Source organism: Papio anubis, chromosome 4 (genome assembly GCF_008728515.1).
Source record: "Papio anubis isolate 15944 chromosome 4, Panubis1.0, whole genome shotgun sequence".
Taxonomy (NCBI): Eukaryota; Metazoa; Chordata; class Mammalia; order Primates; family Cercopithecidae; genus Papio; species Papio anubis.
In genome coordinates this window covers 4623651-4645520 of record NC_044979.1, presented here as the reverse complement: position 1 = coordinate 4645520, position 21870 = coordinate 4623651, and the positions used below count along the sequence as shown (strand labels likewise).

General features: G+C 43.6%; 1 protein-coding gene across 3 annotated transcripts in view; it reads left to right on the top strand.

The window, feature by feature from the left end:
• The window catches only part of DPP6 (dipeptidyl peptidase like 6), a 1015511-nt gene that overhangs the window by 749271 nt on the left and 244370 nt on the right, over positions 1-21870 (top strand). For all 3 annotated transcript variants that reach the window (XM_017957362.3, XM_009204279.4, XM_017957361.3), the window contains exon 6: positions 14388-14440. In XM_017957362.3, coding sequence (XP_017812851.3) covers positions 14388-14440 — 53 coding nt within the window. The remainder of the gene's footprint in view (positions 1-14387; positions 14441-21870) is intronic.

Below are 21870 nucleotides of genomic sequence, written 5' to 3'. Positions count from 1 at the left end.
GGGAGCTATAATTCAAGATGAGATTTGGGTGGGGACACAGCGAAAACATATCAGCAGTCTTCCCTCTATGCGTGTCTGTCACTTTGTCTAGATGTCCCCTTTTTGTATCAGTCGTATTGGATTAGCCCCCACCATAATGACCTCGTTTTAACTTGATTACCTCTGCAGAGACCCAGTTTTCCAATAAGGTCATATGCTAAGGTACTTGGGGTGAGGACCTCACCATATGAATTTTGAGGGACACCATTGAACCCAGAACACTTGGAGAACCCCTACAAAACAGCAATAGCTCAAATTCCTTTTTTTAAAATGACACCTAGTAGCATAATAAGTACATTTTACAAACCTGGCCTAGTATATAACAGAATGCAAACAAAATCTTACAAAAAGCTCTTTATATTATATACTCTAATATTTTTAATCCTATTCTATTTCCATTTTTTAAAAAATGACCCGCCATTGATTCCATGACTTAAAAGCTAACAAACACCTTTCTCAAGTGCAATGCACACAGTATATGCCCACTAACTATTTATCAACTATATCAATCAATATTACCGACTAGCCTGCATGACAAGGAGATGTTATAAATATAGACCTCATTGTTTTAGAGAAAAGTTAGTGCTGCTGTTTATTTTTAATGGGATCTCTGTGAAGCCAGTGCCTTTGGTGATGCTGTTTATCCTGCTGTCAACCCATTGCTGCCTTTGCCAGTTGGCCATGGAAATGACCAACCCCTTGCCTCTAGGAGCCTTTTTCTTCTGGAGTGTTGAGAGGCTCCCCTAAGGCTGTGAGTTCAGCTTCAACAGGCCTCCGGCAGCCTCTGTCACTGCTCTTGTTGGCCCCCACACTGCCCCTTAGCCCACCTGAGCACAATGCACCTCAAAGTGTGCCCAACATGGCAACCCTAAGCCCTCCATTCATGGCTCAGCTGCTGGAGGAGCCCTAGAACTGCCCTTCACTGTCTCCTTCCAGGCTGGAGGAGTCCTGGCAGGGACTTTGTTCTGAGCACCAAAAGCTTGATCAAAGTAGACTGCATTGTCCTCCTTTTCCTATATATTTATTATGAAACTGATGTTGTGACCTCCTCCACATCCTATCAGAAGAAAAATGAACAAAGTGAGTGGGGCAGAGACCCTGGAAGGGGGCTTTTGAGAAGCTGAACTCATCAGATTTTAAATATGTATTGACTCTCAGTCCACTCATTCCTGGCCAATATGTGCAGTAAGACATGTCCATACATAGCTATGAGAACAAATGTAATAAGTAAATAAGAACAGTACACAGTATTGCTATAGAGGCAGAGAGAAGACGACAAGAATTTCTGGTATCAGCAAATGCTTTACAGAGGAGGAGCATTCAAGCTAGATCTTAAAGGATGGGTTGATTTAGACAGACACAGAAGGAAATGGAAAGACAAGAGCTTGACCTAAAGAAGCAGAGGGGAGATTAAGAGAACTGCTGAGTGGTGCTGTTTCTAGAAGGAACAGAGGGAGCTGGGCAGTACCTGCTAGAACATGAAAGTAGGTGGAGATCTAATCACTGGAGGGCTGGAATGTCACAGGAGAGATTGACTGGGACGTGAGAGGCAAAGGACACTTGCTGAAGTTGATGCGAAGGTAGAAGGCAGTGATATCTAAGAATACATTGGGGAAATGGGCAACACATTAGAAGGCTCCTGAGACAACAGGGGCCTGTACTGAGTTCTTTTCAGAGGGGATCAAAGGAAGGGAAAGAGAAAGATTTAGTGCCAGAGGGACCCGCCTGGTGGATGATCGACTGCGGGGACAGGAGAGAAACAATCCAAAGCTTGCTCCTCCAGGAATGACGCTCGGCCGGCTCCTGCTTTCCACATAAACAGGAAGGACAGGGCAAAGATTGAAAGGACAGACCCTTCAGCCTTCCACACGTGCACGTGGGGCAGAATGTCCATACCCAAGTGGACATGATAAGCAGGTGATGAAAAGTTAAGGGTGTAAACTTTAGGCTTGAAAGTCAGCAAAGTGAGGCTGACTTGCCAAAAATAAACTAAGCAGCTATGTGGCATCATGCAGATACACACACAAACACGTTTTTTTTAAGATAGAAGGAGAAAGAGGAGGAGAGGAAAGAAGCGGAAAGAAAGGTGCTGACTTGACTGGACTTTTCACTGCTAGCCTTCGGTGAAGGACAGGTTTAGACACAGGCGGGCTATATGCAAGCATAGAGATATTTCTAGAGTGCCTTCTTATAAAGGAAGCACAGGTAGATGTTTGTCTTTGTATGGTTGTAATTAAGCACCAAATGATGTCCTCCATTCCCTTAGTGACCTAGGAAGAGAACCAGCTGTGCAGCACCATCTCTTTGTCTGTTTTTGGAAGTGAGCCCAATGCACTTGACCTTCAGTGCTATGAGGCACCAGGGGTGACAGGTGAAATACAGCAGGGAAGCCTGCAAAGAAGCCCAAGCTGCTGTGGGCAGGCTGTGTGCAAGGTGAATGGTACAGACAGACCCACCCTGCGCTTGTGGGGCAAGCCCCCTGTGCCTTTCCGCCCACCGCAGTGCCTCTTTCAGCTGCCCTCAGTCCTTCCCACAATTCATCCCATCTCCCAGCACCTGTTTTGGATTTGGAGCCAGTATATGCAGGAGAGAAAAAGAAGACAGTAAATCGAGCAAGAAAAAGGAAAATGCTGTATTCTGAAGCAGAATTAGGAATGAGTCAGCAGAAGGGTCTGACAAAACAAAATACAAAGGCAGTGAAGTAGGAGGTCGGCTGTCAGGCTGGTGTGAAGCTCAGATACCTGTTTCTCAGTGGCTGCCAGTAGAAGACAGGGATATGACAAGCTTGGGAAGAAAGCAGGCATGCTCATGTGCATCCTTGAAAATTACTCAGGAGGAAATTCTCACGGGTTGCTTCCTGTGAATTTCCTCCTCGCGACGCTATGACTGATTTCATTTGTTTCCAGAAGATGAGCTTAAGACACATCGAAGCAGCTATTGGAATTGAAGTGTCCAAGTGGAGACTGAAGGAAATATATATATATTTTAATTACTCAGCTATTTCTGGATGTCACAGATGTTTTTGAAACACATATTTGGAAACACAGTTGAAATCACAACTGAAATTTTTATTGTTCATCTCCTAAATGTAAGATGTTTATTTTATTGAGATGCATCCTCAGTTTTAATCATTTTGTTATACTTAGATGTTCTCCTCTTAACAACTCATTGCAAAAAGAAAGCATTCTATGTGAAGGGTATAGAGGATGTAAGAAACATTCTCTATCAATGAGCTGAACAAATAGGGATTGATCACAAAAGAAGGAACTAAAGTATGATAGAGTTCGGTGTGCTATGGAAGCAGAAGTCGTTTGAGATACATACTTGAAGAAGCTACAGGTTCAAGAAGAACTCACCATTTCTACTCTCCTAAATGTAAGCTTTGTGAAAGACCAGTGACTACTATAAGTCAGTTTATTCCAGGAGGAGAGAAAGAGCTGAGATGTAAATACTGAATCCTAAGGATTTGTCCATTACTTTTGTATTTGGAATCTGACAACTGTATGTCTTCTATGTTTTCATCCTTGTATAAATGGTTGCAGTACATTCTGTAGAGCAGTGAAGGAAAGATGTGCAGCCAAGGGAAAGATGAAGAACCTTTAGTTTATATGGAGCTATTTCCTAATATTTGTTTTATATCATACAACTAAACATCTTTACTTTTTACTACATATTTCAAATTTTATCTAGTTATTTGGAGTCCATTAGACATTTTTTCCTTTTTTCTGAGATGGAGTCTCACTCTGTCACCAGGCTGGAGTGCAGTGGCGCAATCTCGGCTCACTGCAACCTCGCCTCCCAGGTTCAAGCGATTTTCCTGCCTCAGCCTCCTGAGTAGCTGGAACTACAGGTGCCCACCACCACACCCGGCTAATTTATTTATATATTTATTTATTTATTTTTCTTTTTATTTTGAGACAGAGTCTCGCTCTGTCTCCCAAACTGGAGTGGAGTAGAGAGATCTCGGCTCACTGCAACCTCCGCCTCCTGGGTTCACGCCATTCTCCTGCCTCAGCCTCCCGAGTAGCTGGGACTACAGGCGCCCGCCATCTCGCCCGGCTAGTTTTTTGTATTTTTTAGTAGAGACGGGGTTTCACCGTGTTGGCCAGGCTGTTCTCAATCTCTTGACCTCTGATCCGCCCGCCTCGGCCTCCCAAAGTGCTGGGATTATAGACGTGAGCCACCACGCCCGCTTTTTTTTCCTTTGAAGTCATTACAACAAGAGGTTTAACTCCATAAAAATGGTATAAAGTAAATTGGCAAGGAGTGCAGAAATGTTTGCCAAATATGGTCATAGTACAGGGTGACTATGACCTGCTTGAGAGAAGAGGAGGGAAGACCCCTCTAGGGAGGACGGATTCGTTCAGGAAGTTTTCCATCATCCTTCAACTTCTGCATCAGGACTCACAGTTCACTGGACCATCAGCCACAGGAGTGTGCCCAGACACCAGACAAGAAGTCAGAAGTTTTGGCAAGATGCCGGGTCTTTGGGTGAGTGCCCAGCAAGAGGCACAAATGCAACAGGAGTCTGGCACCATGGAGGGATGTAACTTCTGCAGGATGTTGGGAAGGAGGGAGTGTGGGTTTTACATGTGGGGGGGACTTAAATAAGTTTTGTCACAGCCAAATGGGACATACTAAGGCCTGAACTCACTTATTCATGGTTCAGGCAGCTGTAGCCAGCACCAAGAAGCAGTTAAACTTACGTTCCCACCAAGAGCAGATAGCGGGGAGGCAGAGGTCAGCACATGCTTGCCTGGGAGCTGTGGGGTTTCTGAGCAGGAAGGAATGTTAGTGGTGGCTGGTTCCATCTCACCAATTCCTGCATTCCTGCATTCTCCTGAATGCACCAACAAAGGGCTTCCATCCTTCTATTAACAGGGGCTGTTGAGCATTTGTAGTGTTGAAGTATTTCAGACAGTTTCATTGGTCTGAACTCTATTTCCTTCTAATGTGTACTCATCAGCCTTATTCTTTCCATGGGAGCAAAAGAGACCAGGCCTACTGACACTTACTCGTGAAATTCTCTAAAACCTTAAAGACATGTATCCCTCTCCCCCGGGTCTTCTCTTGTCTGGGCAGAATACTTCCACTTGCTCCAGGCGTCTCTCAGGTAGCTTTGTTTCCAGACTCAGCCAACGTGGTCATCTTCTCTGAAGTATTTTGGCTTATTGGTCTCATCGCTAGAAAAAAGTGACACCCTCAAATGGACCTATGACTTCAAATGTTAAGGGAGAAGGTTTTAGATAAGATAGGACAACATTTCTTCCCAGAAAGACCTTATGAGCTGGGTAGCTCTTGTCTCCGCCCACATTATTAGAGATGAGCTCGTTTATTTTAACTATCCAAAGAAGGATCTGGGTGGAAAATGGGGAAAGTCTGCTTCTGCCTCCCTTGCCCTAAATGCCCGTCTGATAATTAGCCCTTCCGCAGAGCAGGTCTCCGGGGCCTTCTTGGAAGCACAGCAGCTGCTACATCGTGCAGGAGCATGAGAGGGGATGGAATTAATTACTAAAACCAGCCAAGACCACGATTAAGGAAGACGCCATGTAAATGTGGCAATTCGCGCAGTTATTTCTGAAAACTGAGGCATCTGTTTCCTGGTCTCACCTCTCCTCATGTCAGCTGAGAGGTGTGGTGGGGAATGGGGGCCTGTAATTCAGACTTAACTGTTAGATTGATCTTCTCGGACTCCTCAAGGTTATCAGAGTACAAAAGGAATATGTACAGGACATTGCCTTCATGAAGTGTCTGTCACAGTCCACAAAACCTCGGCTTGGATTTTGAAAGCAGATTGTTTTCTGTCTCCTAGGGGACTGTCTATTGTGTTAATTTACAGATATGGGTATGACTGTGCCATCTAGCACCTAACAGGACTTCTTTTTTATCTGTTAATGGAACACTTCAAAATTGCGAGAAAATAAACCCTTTGAGTAAACACTTCATTTTCTCATTTTCCTCAGTTTTAGAGCCAAGAAATAGAATATTTTCCAGCTTCTTTTTGGTGCTTTTATTTTTTTCCTTCAGGTTTTAATTTTTTTTTCCCTACTCACCCCTGACATCTCATGCAGATAACTTTCCTTTTTTTTTTCTTCTTTTTTTTTTTTTTTACCACCCAGTCTCTAAATCTCACTTTCTTTTCTTTGTCTTCTCTGTCTCATCTGCCTTTTCTCTGTGTTAACTTTTCCAGTATTTTCAGCCTTGCTTCTCATTATACTACTATATTGTGTTTCTTTAACTGTGTATACCAGCCATGGGGTTCTTCAGTCTAGCTTAAGAAAATCTGACTCTGGGCTCATCTACACCTATTATTTTTCACTTCCTCTTTGAATGGAATTATAGGATTAAATAAGGAAAGGATTGTAGAGGGCCTCTGAAGCAATCGACTTGCAATGCATGCACCCATTCCAGAGGACCCCAGTGGTGCTTCGAGCCCCTGCTCGTATGCTATCCATGCTGGGGTGCTCACCACCTCAGGGAGACCACCCATCCTCATACATGCTCTAAGTGGACTGCACTAATGCTGACCAGACGCCCAGTCCAAAATCCTGGGTAACAATCTCAGTCACTGAAGGCAGCTGCAACTCTGCCATTCTTAATGGGATTCCTGTTTGCCAAGAGCCCCAAGGAGTAGAAAAGTCAGAGTTTCGTGGACTCTGCACAATGCTTGTAACTAGATCATGCAATTCTCAGAATTTAAACAAGAGTGTTTTTTAATCCTTTCTTGTGGTTTGAATTTCCTCAAACCCTTACCCTATATTACACGAAGGAAACGGAGGAAGGAAACGGAGGCTCAGAGAAGTTAAGCAATTTGTGCAAGTTCACCCAGCCAGTGAATAACAGGCTCAGATGACCTCTGCGCCTTACTCTAAAACTGCCTAATAGTAGTAGCTACAAAGCAGTAGCTGTGTCCTACTCCAGAGCTACTCCTAGCCGCCCTCTTCTCCTGGCCTCAGCCTGGTGCATTGTTAGGAAAGAAATACCTGAGGTGACGTGGAGGAGGGAGGGAAGCACAGGCAGGCTAGACAGGGGCAACTGTGGCTACTCCAGCATCCCAAACTAGGGCTGTGCTAGAGGGTAGAAAATTTAAGAGGTATGAATTTAAGTGGCATTCTCAAGTTCCAAAGTCAAGTGAAACTTGGTAATCATTTTTACATGGACAGTAAGGAAAGTAAGCAATGGGAATGGCTAATGCGAATTGCAATATTTTTCTATGGAAAAATCAGGTACACGGAAGGAAATAGAGAATTCTTTAGTAGAAAAAGAATGTATTTCTTTAATGAGCTTTTTTTCATCGGTTTTTTTCATAGGTTTCATAGTGAGCTTTTTTTCATAGGTTTGTTGGCTGCATAAATGTCTATGCAGCCATAAAAAAAAAATGAGTTCACGTCCTTTGCAGGGACATGAATGAAGCTGGAAGCCATCATTCTCAGCAAACTAACACAAGAACAGAAAACCAAACACCACATGTTCTCACTCATATGTGGGAGTTGAACAATGAGAACACATGGACACAGGGAGGGGAACATCACACACCGGGGCCTGTCGGCGGGTGGGAGGCAAGGGGAGGGAGAGCACTGGGACAAATCCCTAATGCATTCAGGGCTGAAAACCTAGATGACAGGCTGACAGGTGCAGCAAACCAGCATGGCACATGTGTACCTATGCAACAAACCTGCACGTTCTGCCCATGTGTCCCAGAACTTAAAGTCAAATTTAAAAATAAAATAATAAAAAATTTCACCTAAAAAAAAAGAATGTATTTTGTTTTCAAAATATTGAATTTAAAGTTTGGCATAAACACATCCATGTAGAAAGGCCCAGCCCAAGCTAAAAATATGAGTTTAGAACTCAGAAGATACACGAAGCATAAAGACAGAAATTCAGTAGGAAGCTGTGTCAGAAAGCAGAAATGATGGGGACCTGCCAGACCAAGGCTTAGACCAGTGAGGAAGGAGCACCTGGGGTGGCAGGTTGGTGCCTGCCTTCCATTGGGGTCTACAGCAGCAGGAGAGAAAGCTGAAGAGCCTGGGTGGAGGAGCAGGAGAGGAGGGAGAGCAGGTCCTGGAATCAGGAAAGGAGAACAACTCCTGATGCCTTCATCATGTGCTGCAGGCTGGAGATCGGAAAGATGCCACGTGTTTATTAGATAAGGATTCGCTGGGAGAACTCAGTTTGAGGATGCTGGGAGTGTATAGCAGTGGGTTAAAAGTGAATAGAAAGTGAGCCAGTGAAGCAGCATAGACTTTGCTTGTGAAGGACCATGATAGTTACAAGAAGGAGGCTGGGTGCAGTGGCTCATGCCTGTAATCCAAGCATTTGGGAGGCCGAGGTGGGTGGATCACCTGAGGTCAGGAGTTTGAGACAAGCCTGACCAACATGGTGAAACCCCGTCTCTAGTAAAAATACAAAAAATAATGAAGCGGGCATGGTAGTGCCCACCTATAGTTCCAGCTACTTGGGAGGCTGAGGCAGGAAAATTGCTTGAGCATGGGAGACAGCGGTTGCAGTGAACCAAGATTGCACCACTGCACTCCAGTCTGGGCAACAGAACGAGACTCCGTCTCAAGAAAAAAAGAAAAAAAAGGAAGGAGCAGTTCCAGGGGAATATGTCCAGAGGTTTCTTGTTTGTTTGTTTTGTTTGTTTGTTTGTTTTTCAATGAGGGAGATTTGAGTTATATTCTACAGACTTAGAAGAAGTAATAGGGGAGAATGAGTGGTTAGAAATGTAAGGCAAAGTGGAGAAGTTGTTAAAGTTCAACAAGAAGCAGGAGAGTATGAGCTTAGTCTTGGAAAGGAAGATGGCAGCGTTCAAAACTTCAGCCAGATTCAATTTAAAGTTTAATTAAGCAGTGAACAATTCGCAAATCGGGCAGCCTCCTGAGCCACAGTAGGCTCTGAGACTATAGTGCAGCCCCATGGTGGTAGAAGATTTATGGACAGAAAAAGGAAAGTGATGTACAGAAAGCAGAAGCGAGGGACAGAAACAGCTGGGTTGGTTACAGCTCAACGTTCACCTTATCTGAACATGCTTCAAACAATTGGCTACATTTGATTAACCAAAACTTGGTGATTGGCACAAGAGTACGCTATGATCTGTTTACACTCCACTGGTTATAATTCATGATGTGCAGAGAAACCTTTAGGCTGAACTTAAAGCATGTAAGGAGGCAGCTTTAGACTAAACGTGACTCAACAGTGGCTTCTTTGTAGGAGAGGAAGCATGGAGGAGAGGCCTGACTTAGGGCACTTGACCTAGGGAGAAAGAGTAGAAGATGGATTTGAGAAAGACTTAGAAAGTTACTGATTAGAAATTGGGCACCATTTGATTGAACTGGAGTAGGGGAAGCAAAGGGTCAAAGAATGAAGGCAAGGAAAACTAAATTTTCAACTCAGGTTACTGAGTACATGATGGAACTACCAACTAAGATAGGGATTATCCAAGGGGAGCAAGGTTTGGGGGCTACTGAAGAGTTCATTCTGGAGCAGATTGAGGTTTTGGTGCCTCTGAGACATAGCATGCAGTCATCTGATATACTGGTCTGTAGCTGGACCTATGGGAGTTACTGATATTTAGTAATTTTGATTATGGTTTAAAACCTCAAGAATGGAAGATTTCCTAGGGGAGGAGGATGTAAAGGGAGTAGATGGGTGGCCAAAGACAAAACTCAGTGTGCATTATGGTACTGAGATAGAAAAGACCTTAGAAGTCTAAAGTATGGGTCCATCGGAGAGAAGGAGGGGAGAGGGTAGAAATTTCCTGAGTAGAGGGAAATTTTAGAGAGATAAGAAGCAGACCAAATATGAACTCACTCTGTGACAAGCCCTCAGCTGCTTTTCAAAAACTTATTGAATGCCAATGTCAACTATTTTGTGTGTGATATATTAGAAAAATAATTTGCTGAAACTGTTTTTCCATCTTGTGGATAGTGTTTTGGGAAATAAGTTCTCATATATTCATTTTCCAGGAGAAATATGAATGTCATGGTATAGGATGAGACTAAAGTAACTCATATTCATGAACTTCTAAACAATGGGACTCTTAGAAAAATAACTGAAAGCAGCCTTACTAATTTCCAATCTTTGTATTTTTTATGATCAGAAATATTTAATCTATTTTATTTTTTATTTTATTTTATTTATTTATTTATTTATTTATTTGAGATGAAGTCTCGCTCTGTGGCCCAGGCTGGAGTGCAATGGCATGATCTCAGTTCACTGCAACCTCTGCCTCCCGGGTTCAAGCGATTCTTCCATCTCAGCCTCCCTAGTAGCTGTGATTACAGGCACCTGCCATCCTGCCTGGCTAATTTTTGTATTTTTGTAGAGATAGAGTTTCACCATGTTGGCTAGACTGGTCTTGAACTCCTGACCTCAGGTGACCTGCCCGCCTCAGCCTCCCAAAGTGCTGGGATTACAGGCATGAGCCACCACTCCTGTCCTAGAGTCTATTATTTTAAAGAAAGAAACATAAATACAACATTAACCACAGAAAAAGAAAAAGACTTTATCTCTCTCTAAGGAACACATTCTTTCAGTGAGATGCCGCTTTCTTAGTGCCTTTCTAGATAAGATAAGACATTGTACAAACGAAAACTCTTCAATTCTCACCCTTTAAACAGCTGTTTCCTTTGTGCCTGCAGTTCTTTTGGCTTGTTTGAGGAAGATTTTGTGGAAGACAATGATACTTTACTGCTTCCTCTTGGAGCGGGAGAAAACTGTTTCTTTTCTTCCCACTTCCCCATTTTTTAAGGGTAGTGCTCGAGTCACACTTACACTTCCATGCTGAAGCCTTCTATTTGCATCAGCAGTGCGTTCTGGAATCCCACTTTCACATTCCCGCACTTGGCAGACCCAGCTTCTCGGTTTTCTCTGTCTCTACTTCTTGACTTTATTCATTTTTGTTTCAGCCTTTCTTATTGGCAATTCCGTTTTCCAGATACTCTATTCTAGTCTCCATGCATACATTTTGGTTTTGGTTTGGTTTGGTTTGGGGGTTTCTTGCCTAACAGTACAGACAAACAATTAAAAACAGTTCTCTCCTCCTTTTCCTCCTCCTCCTCATCTTCCTCCCCCCTCCCCCCTCCTCCTCCCCCTCCTCCTCCCCCTCCCCCTCCCCCTCCCCCTCTTCCTCCTCCTCCTCCTCCCCTCCCCCTCTTTCTCCTTCTCCTCCTCCTCTTCCTCCTCCTCTTCTCCTTCTCCATCCTCTCCTTCTCCTTCTTCTCCTTCTTCTTCTTCTTCTTCTTCCTTCTCCTTCTTTCTTCTTGCCATGGCCTTGATAGGGTTATTTTAATTGCTCTCCTCCTTTCTCATGGGCACCACCTAAAAGATACCCATAGAGCTGAACTGCAGGGGTGTGTAGTGGTATATCTAAAGATGAACGTAAAGATGTAACTCTAGGTGTTTCTTTTGGGGATGGCATAACCAGGGAATGAATTTAAATCACTGTTTCTAGATGGATTAAAGCAATGGGCCTTCAACCAAGAAAATGGCAGGTATTTTCACTTTGTGTATTTATTCTATTTGTTGCTATCCTGAAATTTTCAGCTGACAACAGCCAACGTGGACTTCTGACTTGAGAATTACAAGATAGAAGCTTGGTTCAGGCAATTTCCAAGGGATCGTTTAGAGAGAGACAGACCTCAGGTCAAATCCCACTTGACTTTAACTTAAATTCCTTAAGATTTTACTTTCCTACCTGTACAAATAGGATAATAAGATCTACCTCATAAAGACTAAATGAGTTCTTGCATGATAAGGAGCTGTCAGTGTACCTAATATGTGGTACGTGCTCCATAAATGCCCCCCACTGCCACCACCCACTTCAGCTCACCACTGTCACCATCTCTGGGACTTTGGACTCTTGACTGCAGTAATATCAAAGGCTTTTCCTCTGAGTGCTTTGGTCTGTGAGTGGTCCTCTCCCAGCCCCTCACCACCTCTGTCCTGATACTAGTTTAACAAGGAATTTATCTGTTTGCTTTAGAAGCTGCTGGAAGTTTACAAAGAAGAAACCCAGTAGCTCAGAAGAAATGGATCTAAATCTGATTTTAAAAGTATCTGTTTTATCTGGATTTAAACTAGCTATATTACTTACCTGTTGCTATATAAGAAATACCCCAAACTCAGTGACTTAAGATAGCCAACATTTATCATCTGACAGTCACTGTGGGTCAGGGACTTGAGACCATCTTAGCTTTGTGGCTCTGGCTCAGGGTCCCTCATGAGGCCGGCATCAAGGCATTAGCCAAGGCTGCAGTCATCCAAAGACTTGACCGGAGATGGGGAACCTATTTCCACGTCCACTTACATGGCTGCTGGCAAGAGGCAGTCTAACAGGGATGAGCCTCAGACTCTCCACAGGGCTGCTTGAGTGTCCTCACAACATGGCAGCCATCTTCCTCAGAGCAAGTGGTATGAAAGACAGCAAAAAGCAAGCCATGATACCTCTTATAACCTGGCTGCAGAAGCTTAACACCATCACTGTTACTGTATTCTGTTCACTAAGTCAGCCAACACTAAAGGGTACAGAATTAGGTTCCATCTCTTCTCTTCTCTCTCCTCCTTTCCTCTTCCCCCTTTCTCTTTCCTTTATCTTCCTCTTCTCTTGCTGTGCCTCAGTTTCTTATCTGACCAAAGGTAACTTCTGCCCCCTAGGGATGCTATGAAAACAAAGTGAGATCAATCATATGAAAAGGCGGTTTTGGAAGGAGAGTTCAGAAATTCTATATAACATACCATATACCATAACCATGGGAACCTGAGATCAGCTCTGTCTAGCTTCCTGCTCTTGCATCTGAGGAAGCTGTTCCAGCTCACGCAGGCATGGCTTAGTCACAGTGCCGTGTGGGTTCCTTTAATGGGTCCTCTCTGAGCAGTGATCTGCTCAGGACACAGGAGCCAGCACCAGGCCCTTTCTTCCTTCTCCTGGGCAAGCAGCACCACTCGTCCTGGCAGAAATAGCAAAAGAAGTTAAGTTCTGTGTTCCTTATTAGATTGCTATGGCAGCTCCATAAAGCTCTCCTACACAGTCCTGTCTCTTACTGGCTGTTTCTTTACGACTAAAGTAGCACTTCCCCATCCGCCGCCCTCAAAGCTAGGGGCCCTGGGCCCCGTATTTCTGGTTCAGGAGTCTCAAGATCTCTGAAAGCACCAGAGTGTTGGGATTTAAGTGCTGTTGTTTATTTTTATATCTGGGTCCTGTTTCTCCAAATAACTCCAAGACCATTGTGATTTTCCAGAAGTTAATTCAGTGATCCAGGCTAGGTGGGGAATGGTGGTATTAGCAAATCCTACCTGTTTTCTTTGCAGGCTCATTTCCATCATTGGTGCCCCAAATGCATTTCCCTGTTCAAAGTACTCTACCTTGGATATGTCTGCCTTTGCCTCCACGTCCCTCACCTATTATCTTTAGAAAGGTGGTTTTAAATGTTGGCCACTGAACATTTAGCCACATAGGGCACCAGCTCTCAAAGGTTTCACAGGTAAAGGAGAAGGTTGGGGGAAATGAAATATGGTTCAATGCAACAGAGTAACCCACATATTCCGTATGTTCAATAAGGTCTCTACTCAGGAGGCTGGTGATGAAGGATGCTAACATTTCTCAAACTGCCATCTTCTCCCTTCTTTTGGGCAACCCTCGAATTCTATTCGTGGTTATCTATGGATTGTGGAGTCATTTCCCGGCTCAGGAGGTTAGGAAAGGCATGCGAGATTTGAGGGTCACAGGAGTTTGGAAGCACTGTTTTTCTGGTTTTCTGTTACCTCCGTTTTAAAGCTGTGATACTTCCAACTGCCCTTTTTCAGTAAGCTCTTATTGACTACTCTCTCAAAACTAAAAGATGCATATCCAATTGTACAGAGGGTCAAAAGTGTGCCCAATTAAGCACACTTGACTTCGATATTGCAACTCACTGAAGACACACAGTGGAATTTCTGGTGGACCCCTTGCCATAACCCACAGGGAACTCTAGCAGTACATGGGTTTTACTGACCTGTTGGGTCTAGCTGACTGTGCCTGACGGTCTCCAATGACCAAGGTGTCCTCATTAGTTCTGTGCTATATTTAGTTAAGCCTGAAATCTGTGCCCCTAATTTAATCACACACCGGGTAGCCATGGAGATGACATCAAGCCTCTGGCTGCCCCATAAACCATTGCAAATGCTGAAACTAAAATAAACAAGATATGCAAATTGGCTTCCTATGTAAATAAAAGACTTTGCCTCCAGGTGTCGGGATTAGCTGCTTTGGGTTCACTGATGTTTGTTCGGATTCACAGTGATTGAAAAATGTCAGAGTCACAGCCTTTGTCTCAATGCCTGCTTTTTTTCCTTTTTGTCTGTTGCAGATATATCAACACTCCTATACTGGATATTATGTCCTGAGCAAAATTCCTCATGGGTAAGAGTGTTCTTTCCTTTCTTTTAATTAGAAATCTGCAGGGCAAAGTGAAGGGTAGAACATGGACGACTGCTTAACCCTTAGGGCGGGAAATGGCATTCCAGTTCTCATAGCCAAGGGTGCTGATATTGCGCACCTCTGGGACTCTCCCTAGATAATGACACTAAGGATGTCAGGGGGTCACTCGAGTCCACTCACTTCCCCATTTGTGAAGCCCCCTTCCTAGAGCAACTCTGCCCTCTTCCTGTGCTGGTTCCTGCGGTTGACCCTGGAGGTTTTGCAGAGCGGGACATTCCCCTCTGCGTTGTAATCACCTGCAGCCTCCTCTGAGGCATGGTGGGGTGGCCCTCGGCCTCCCACGAGTGTTCCTGGTTATACCCACGCTGGTACAATAGAAGCCCCCCTCAGCCCACCACGTGTCATCAGAAACAAATCTGGAACATATTTATGGGATTAAGGTAAACTACTCTGGTCAGAAATTCAGCAGTGCATTGGGAATGGGGTGGGCAAGTCCATCTCAGCAAGTGGGATTAGCGCTGTTCTACCCATCACTCCAAGGGAGTTTCAGGGGCGTGTGTGTTCTTATTTTACGGCTTTTTCTGAGCTTGGCTGTGCTTCCAGGAGCCGGGTTTCAGTGTCTGCTTTTGACGGGGCCGCCCGGCTCCGTGCTGCTTCATGATCTCAGATTGCACTTCTAACCTCAATTGGTCTCTCAATAATGTATTGTCCGGAGCAGGAGTGAGTTTAGTTTTCAGTGCTGGGCAGACGTCCCCCACATGACCCTCTGATGCCTGATCAGCCTCACCTTTGGAACCCAGAGCAGGAAAGACACAGGTTAGAGTTTGGTGAAACCACGTGTTGAGTCAGACACAGATGAAAAACAGTTGCAGGACTAGGAAAGTCTGCAAAGGAGGCCTTTTTGTTGTTTTCATCTTTATTCTTCCTTTGTCTCCTCTTCCCTCGTCCTCCCCTCCCCTATTCTTACTCTATTCTCCTGGCCTTCCTCTTTCCCACCTCAAGTTTCTCTTTCCTGTCTTCTGAGGTTTCTCTTTTTGTGCTTTGCAAAGGTGAGGTGCTCAGGAAAGGTTGATAAAGAAACTGAATTGTGCTGCAGGCAGTGTCGTGTAGGCTCCTGTGAATATCTAGGTTGAGGCATCCTCATTTCCCAAGCAAATTTTAACAGCAGGAGTGTCTAAAAAGCATTGTTCCATAAGCAAGCATTAATCACAGCATGAGTGTTTATAGCTGCTGCTGTCTGTTTACGACACAGCTTAGAAGAGAGGCATGTCCTTGGAAAACAAACACGAATAAACTAATTTCATGTGGGCTTTAGACAAAGGGAAGACACATGTGGATCTTCAGCAAAGTGTGACCGATAGTTTCTGTTAGATTGTTAGAAAAATGAAGCCCAAAGAAAGCAAAGATGGCCCACGTTGCAAAAATAAAGTATCCATACAAATTTTTCATTAAAAGTATGTTTTAAATAGAAACCCAAATATTCTTCAGTAAAGAGGAATTATCCTATTCTTTCACAAACTGACATACATCTTCAGAGGTCATGGCAGGCAGGACTATAATTATGCCTTGAGATTTATCTGCCCCTTCTGGGAACAATAGAATTTGTTGTAGATGATAGATATTTCATTCCATCTTATATCAATTTGTAAAACTCGAAACTCTAAGAGTGGTTGATGCCTAACGTATTGTGTTAATATTTTACTGCATCAGTCAGAATTTGGAAGAAACAGATTCTAGGAACTTGGCACAGGAATTTGCCAAACAAGCTGGCAAAGCTCAGGCCAAGGCTCGGCTTCTGCACTTAGATACCCGGAGCCTGGTGATGATCCCCCTTGTAGATGACCTTAACATGGAGGGAGCTGCTTCTGATGTCTTTAATAGAATCAGAGCAAGAATAATCCCCCTTGTTTATTGGTTGGCTTTCATATACCTTTATCCCTGTTCAACAACCTGCGAGGAAAGCATCCTTATTTCCATTTTAAGTGAGAGCTCCAAGAGGTCATCACCTGCCCCTCACGTCCTAGCTAGTGTATGCTGTGGCTGGAGTCTCAGCATAAGTCAGGTTGACTCGAAATCCCATGCTAGTAAAAAAAAAAACCTCGTGGCTCACTCCTATAATCCCAGCACTTTGGGAGGCCGAGGAGGGCAGATCACTTGAGGTCAGGAGTTTCAGACCAGTCTGGCCAACATGGTGAAATCCCATCTCTACTAAAAATACAAAAATTAGCCAGGCATGGTGGTACACACCTCTAGTCCCAGCTACTTAGGAGGCTGAGGCAGGAGAGTTGCTTGAACCCGGGAGGCTAGAGGTTGCAGTGAGCCAAGATTGCACCACTGCACTCCAGCTTGGGTGACAGAGCAAGACTCTGTCTAAAAAACAAAAAAGCAAAAACAAGCAAACAAAAAAACCCTTGAGATTAATTCAAATTTCACAATGCAGAGAACAAATGTGATAACTATAAAGATGAGATTTGTAGTGACATACGAGTTTCTCTTCTGAGGGTTCTTATAGGATTGAAAGATGTAGCAAGAGTATTTATTGGAAAACAACCTCTGGGGGTACCAAAGTCAGCATCCCACCCTGTCACCATGTCACTGAACACAGCTCCTCTGAAGCGGCGTTGCTCAACCTCCTCAATTCTTCCTCTTTGTCGTAAGACCATTTATGAGAAATTAGCCAATTAATTCATGGCAAATATTGTCAGAGTCTGATTTGTCTTAACGAGACAGTGAATCTCTGAGCGGTATCTCCTTGGGCCTGGAGCTTCGTGACCCCTCGGTCATCACTGTCACCGGTGTGCGTGCTCCACCAGGTGGCAGGAGAAGAACACAGCCCGGGACTCTAAGTCTGAGGATCTAGGTGGGTTTTGGATAGGCAGGAAAGCACAATTGTCTTTTAAAAATAAAAATGTCCCTACTAAAATATTTAAATGTACATTATTCATATACAAGAAAACTAGGAGATTTTCTTGATTTTGAAAACACAAATCTGTACCTTTTTTACTAATTCTCATCTTTCCTTTCCTCACTCCTCCCTCTAAATTAAAGCCAGAGGCTGTGCAATCTTCAGGATGGTTTTGTCATTTATAACTTGATTTTTTTTTTCTCAGCTTCAGGCTTTCCAACCAGCCAGAGAAAAAGGCCTAATTAACGATCTCATGCCCTCTGATTTCTAGTGTCCTTCCCTTTTGCAAATGGCAGAAGAGTTTTAGGAGGGACTACGTTTCCCATCCCCCTTTCAGTCCCCTGTCCCCGCTGTTAGCTTCCCTCCTTTCAGTCCCCTGTCCCCTCCTGTTAGCTTCCCAGCCTATAGATGGCTGTGACCTCTATAGCTGGGGCCAGGTAGAGCTCTTTCTGCATGGAAGGCAGGAGTTGCGATGAGACTCCCAAGACAGCAGAATTTTTATATAATTAAAAATCCATTACCTAAGGGTAGGTTTGTTTGACTTTGACATACCAAGCTTCCAAAAATTTTATTCTTAAATTGTATCCTAAAACGACACATGACTTTTACACAAATCTATATTTTAGCAGAACCAAAGTTAGTTATTTTTAACATAAAGTGTTTCACTAAAAGTTTTTATATCAGAATTTTAATAAAATAAAGCAATCTTCCATGGTGGAGGCAAGGGTCTGTTAGGTGTTTCCAGTAAATATTTTTGTAGACTTGGCTACTGCATGACATTTTCCCGGCGTGACTTTTTTTTCTAGAATTAGTTTTGCCTTTATATTTTCTTAGGGTCTAAAGCCAAAGGCAAAATTATCTATATTTTTGTCTATTATCTATCTACTTAGCTCTATATGCACACATATACATAATACACACTTTTAATAGTAGTAATACCATATTTCTAAAATGTAGTCTCATATCCATTAGGATTGTTCTGAGAGACATATGGACTCTTTTTCTATAACCAAAATCAATTTGAAGAAAAATCGGTCATATTGCTTTATTGTGTAACGTTCGCCTTTGGGGGTCTGGCAAACTCAGAGCCATAATAGAATAGAAACTACTGGGTGTTCAAAGGCATTTTTTTACATGACTGGCCGTCTTCTGTGGATATTGTTGCTCTAACTTTGCTTACCTACTGGTAATTTTCAGGCACCAAACAAAATTGTGAAAAAATTGTGTTTCTTTAGAATTGTAGTTGACTTTTTAAAGCCACATTCTGTATCTGTGGAAACAGGACACTGAGACATCGCTTCCTTCCGCCTGGAATTGCTCTCTAAGTTGATAGACTGTGATCCAGAGGAGTGTTCTGTTTATTTAGGAAGTAGATATCTAGGTGGAGAAAGTACAGTGCCCAGTGCCAGCCTAATAGCATCATGCCAGGCAATGACTTAGGCCCTGCAGCCACACAGACCTGAACTTGAGCCCATTCTGCTGTTGACTTCTGGCTGTGTGACCTCGAGAGCTGTCCTACTTCCATAGGTCTTAGGATCCACATAAAAAGATCATCATAATAGTGCCCACTTTGGCCTGGTGTGGTGGCTCACACCTGTAATCCCAGCACTTTGGGAGGCCGAGGCAGGTGGATCACCTGAGGTCAGGAGTTCGGGACCAGGCTGGCCTGTTGCAAAACTCGTTTCTACTAAAAATACAAAATTAGCTGGGCATGGTGGCAGGCACCTGTAATCCTAGCTACTCAGGAGGCTGAGGCAGGAGAATCACTTGAACCCAGGAGGCGGAGGTTGCAGTGAGCCGAGATTGTACCATTGCACTCCAGCCTGGGAGATAGAGCAAGACTCCATCTCAAAAACCAAAACAAAACAAAACAAAATAGTGCCCACCTCATAGGCTTGTTAGAAGAATTAAATGGAATGACTAGGTGTGGTAGCTCACGCCTGTAATCCCAGCACTTTGGGAGGCCAAGTCGGATGGATCACTTGAAGTAAGGAGTTCGAGACCAGCCTGGCCAACATGGTGAAACCCCGTCTCTACTAAAAATACGAAAATTACCTGAGCATGGTGAGGCTGAGGCGCAAGAATCGCTTAAACCTGGGAGGCGGAGGTTGCAGTGAACTGAGATTGTGCCACTGCACTCCAGCTTGGGTGGCAGAGCGAGACCCCATCTCAAAAAAAGAATTAAGTGGAATGATATATGCAAAACACCCAGCAAAGAATTTTGCATGTAGTGAGTTATTAGTTAGTATTGTAGTATGTACCCAATATATATTTGTAGTCTTATAATTAAATATTATCAGACTTTAGTTTCTAGCCATCTTGAAAATCTTTTCTGTTACAAACGAAGGAATAATATAACCCTACAATCAAACAATTCTCTTTAATAATTTTTCTAAGCTGAGGCTTGTTTCATGACACTCAGGTAATTATAATGTCTTTGTAATTTTAATTTCCCTTTTAAAAGAGGTATCTATGGCCTCAACTGTCTATAATTCTCAATACTCAATAATTTTTTTTAATTTCATCTCATTCTGACCTTCTGCAATTAACTTTTCAGCATTCTTGTTTTGCCTCCAATGGAAGCAGAAAAGATACTGTGTGAGCAAATACTTATTGAAATACTATCTAGAGCAATGAAAGCATGGTTGCTATCCTTAAGAAATTGAAATATTGTTGCAAAGGAAAGATACAGACTTATATAATAAAATGTTATAAAGTCCTTTAAATGAGTAATTTCTTTTCTTTTCTTTTCTTTTCTTTTTTCTTTTTTTGAGACAGAATCTAGCTCTGTTGCCTAGGCTGAAGTGCAGTGATGGGATCTCAGCTCACTGCAACTGCCACCGGCCAGGTTCAAGCAATTCTCCTACCTCAGCCTCCTGAGTAGCTGGGACTACAGGCGCGTGCCACCACTCCTGATTAATTTTTTGTATTTTCGGTAGAGACGGGGTTTCACTGTGTTAGCTAGGATGATCTCCATCTCCTGACCTCGTGATCCACCCGCCTCGGCCTCCCAAAGTGCTGGGATTATAGGCTTGAAGTGAGGATTTTTAACACTGCACACCAAAGAAGGAGGAGAGGGTTGAAGGCATCACCGTCATAAACAGTCTCAAGAAGGAAATTTGACTTGAACTGAGCCTCATAGTTGAGTTTTTGTTTGTTTGTTTGTTTACTTTTTAATAGATGAAGACAGGAGGGAGATACTCCAGGCAGGGTAAAACATGAAATGAACTTGACCTTTGCATGAGCCAACACTTCCTAGAATTAATGAGGTGCCCGACCAGGCTGCTGCTGGAGTGTTCACATGGGACTCAGCGTGGGCAGGCATAGGGTTAGGTAGGTTTTAGGAGGTACCTAGAGTGCAGACAACTGAAACACTCAGTGTTTAAAACCCAGTGGTATTGGTCTTTACAATAAGAACATAGCAACCTTTCTGAGCAGAAGAGGAATGTGATGAAAACAGTAGGCTCTAATTAGTTTTGTGCTTATGTACAGCACACACTGAAGAAAAAGGAAGATCAGAATTGTGGATTCAATCAGCAGCCAGGTTGGAACGGTGTAGAAACCTGGCTACACAATGTAGAAACCACACTAATGGTGATTATGAGTAGCTGGCGTTCTATTGGAAAAGGAAGACAGATTTCAAGTGTTTATATTCCATGTCCTTCTAATTAAATCTGTGGCAGCCTGGGCTCCTTGTGAGTTGAGCCTGGTGCCATCCTGAGAGGTCTCTCTACCATGAGCAGTCTGTAGGTAGCGAGTTCAGGAGGGCAGCCGTGAGAATTCTCAGCACCCGTGTTGGTTAGCGCATTCCTTTCCAGCCCTTTCTTCCTGTGTGCGAGTCTCCACGGCCCAGCTGCTGCACACACGGAGACAGGCTTTGGCTCTGCAGAGCAAGTTACCTTCACAGCTGCCGGAAGTTGCAGGACTAGGATTGTGTATGTAAACTGGGGAAGCACCAGTGTGAAGCAAAAATGCAGGAGAGATCTTCTTAAAATGGCTTTTTTTTTTTTTTTTTTAAAGATACAGAGTCTTGCTCTGTTACCAGGTTGGAGTGCAGTGGCGCAATCTCGGCTCACTGCAACCTCCACCTCCTGCATTCAAGCAATTCTCCTACCGCAGCCTCCTAAGCAGCTGTGACTACAGGCGCACACCGTCATGCCTGGCTAATTTCTTTTGCATTTTAGTAGATACGAGGTTTCACTGTGTTGCCCAGGGTAGTCTTGAACTCCTGAGCTCAGGCAATCCACCCGCCTTGGCCTCCCAATAAAATGGCATTTTATGTGTCTCTACCATGGTATTGAAGAGGGGAGAATTCCACTGTTACTTGGTTTTATGGATTTTCAGAACTGTGAACAACTCATACATCTGCCTGTAAGACTTGGTCTCAGCCATTTCCCCCTCCCCTTCTCCCTTCCCCTCCTGTCCTCCTTCCATCCCTCCTTCCTGCTGCAATCCAGACTTCTGGTAACCATCACCAAAAAATATGGACTTTAGAGTCAAGGAGATC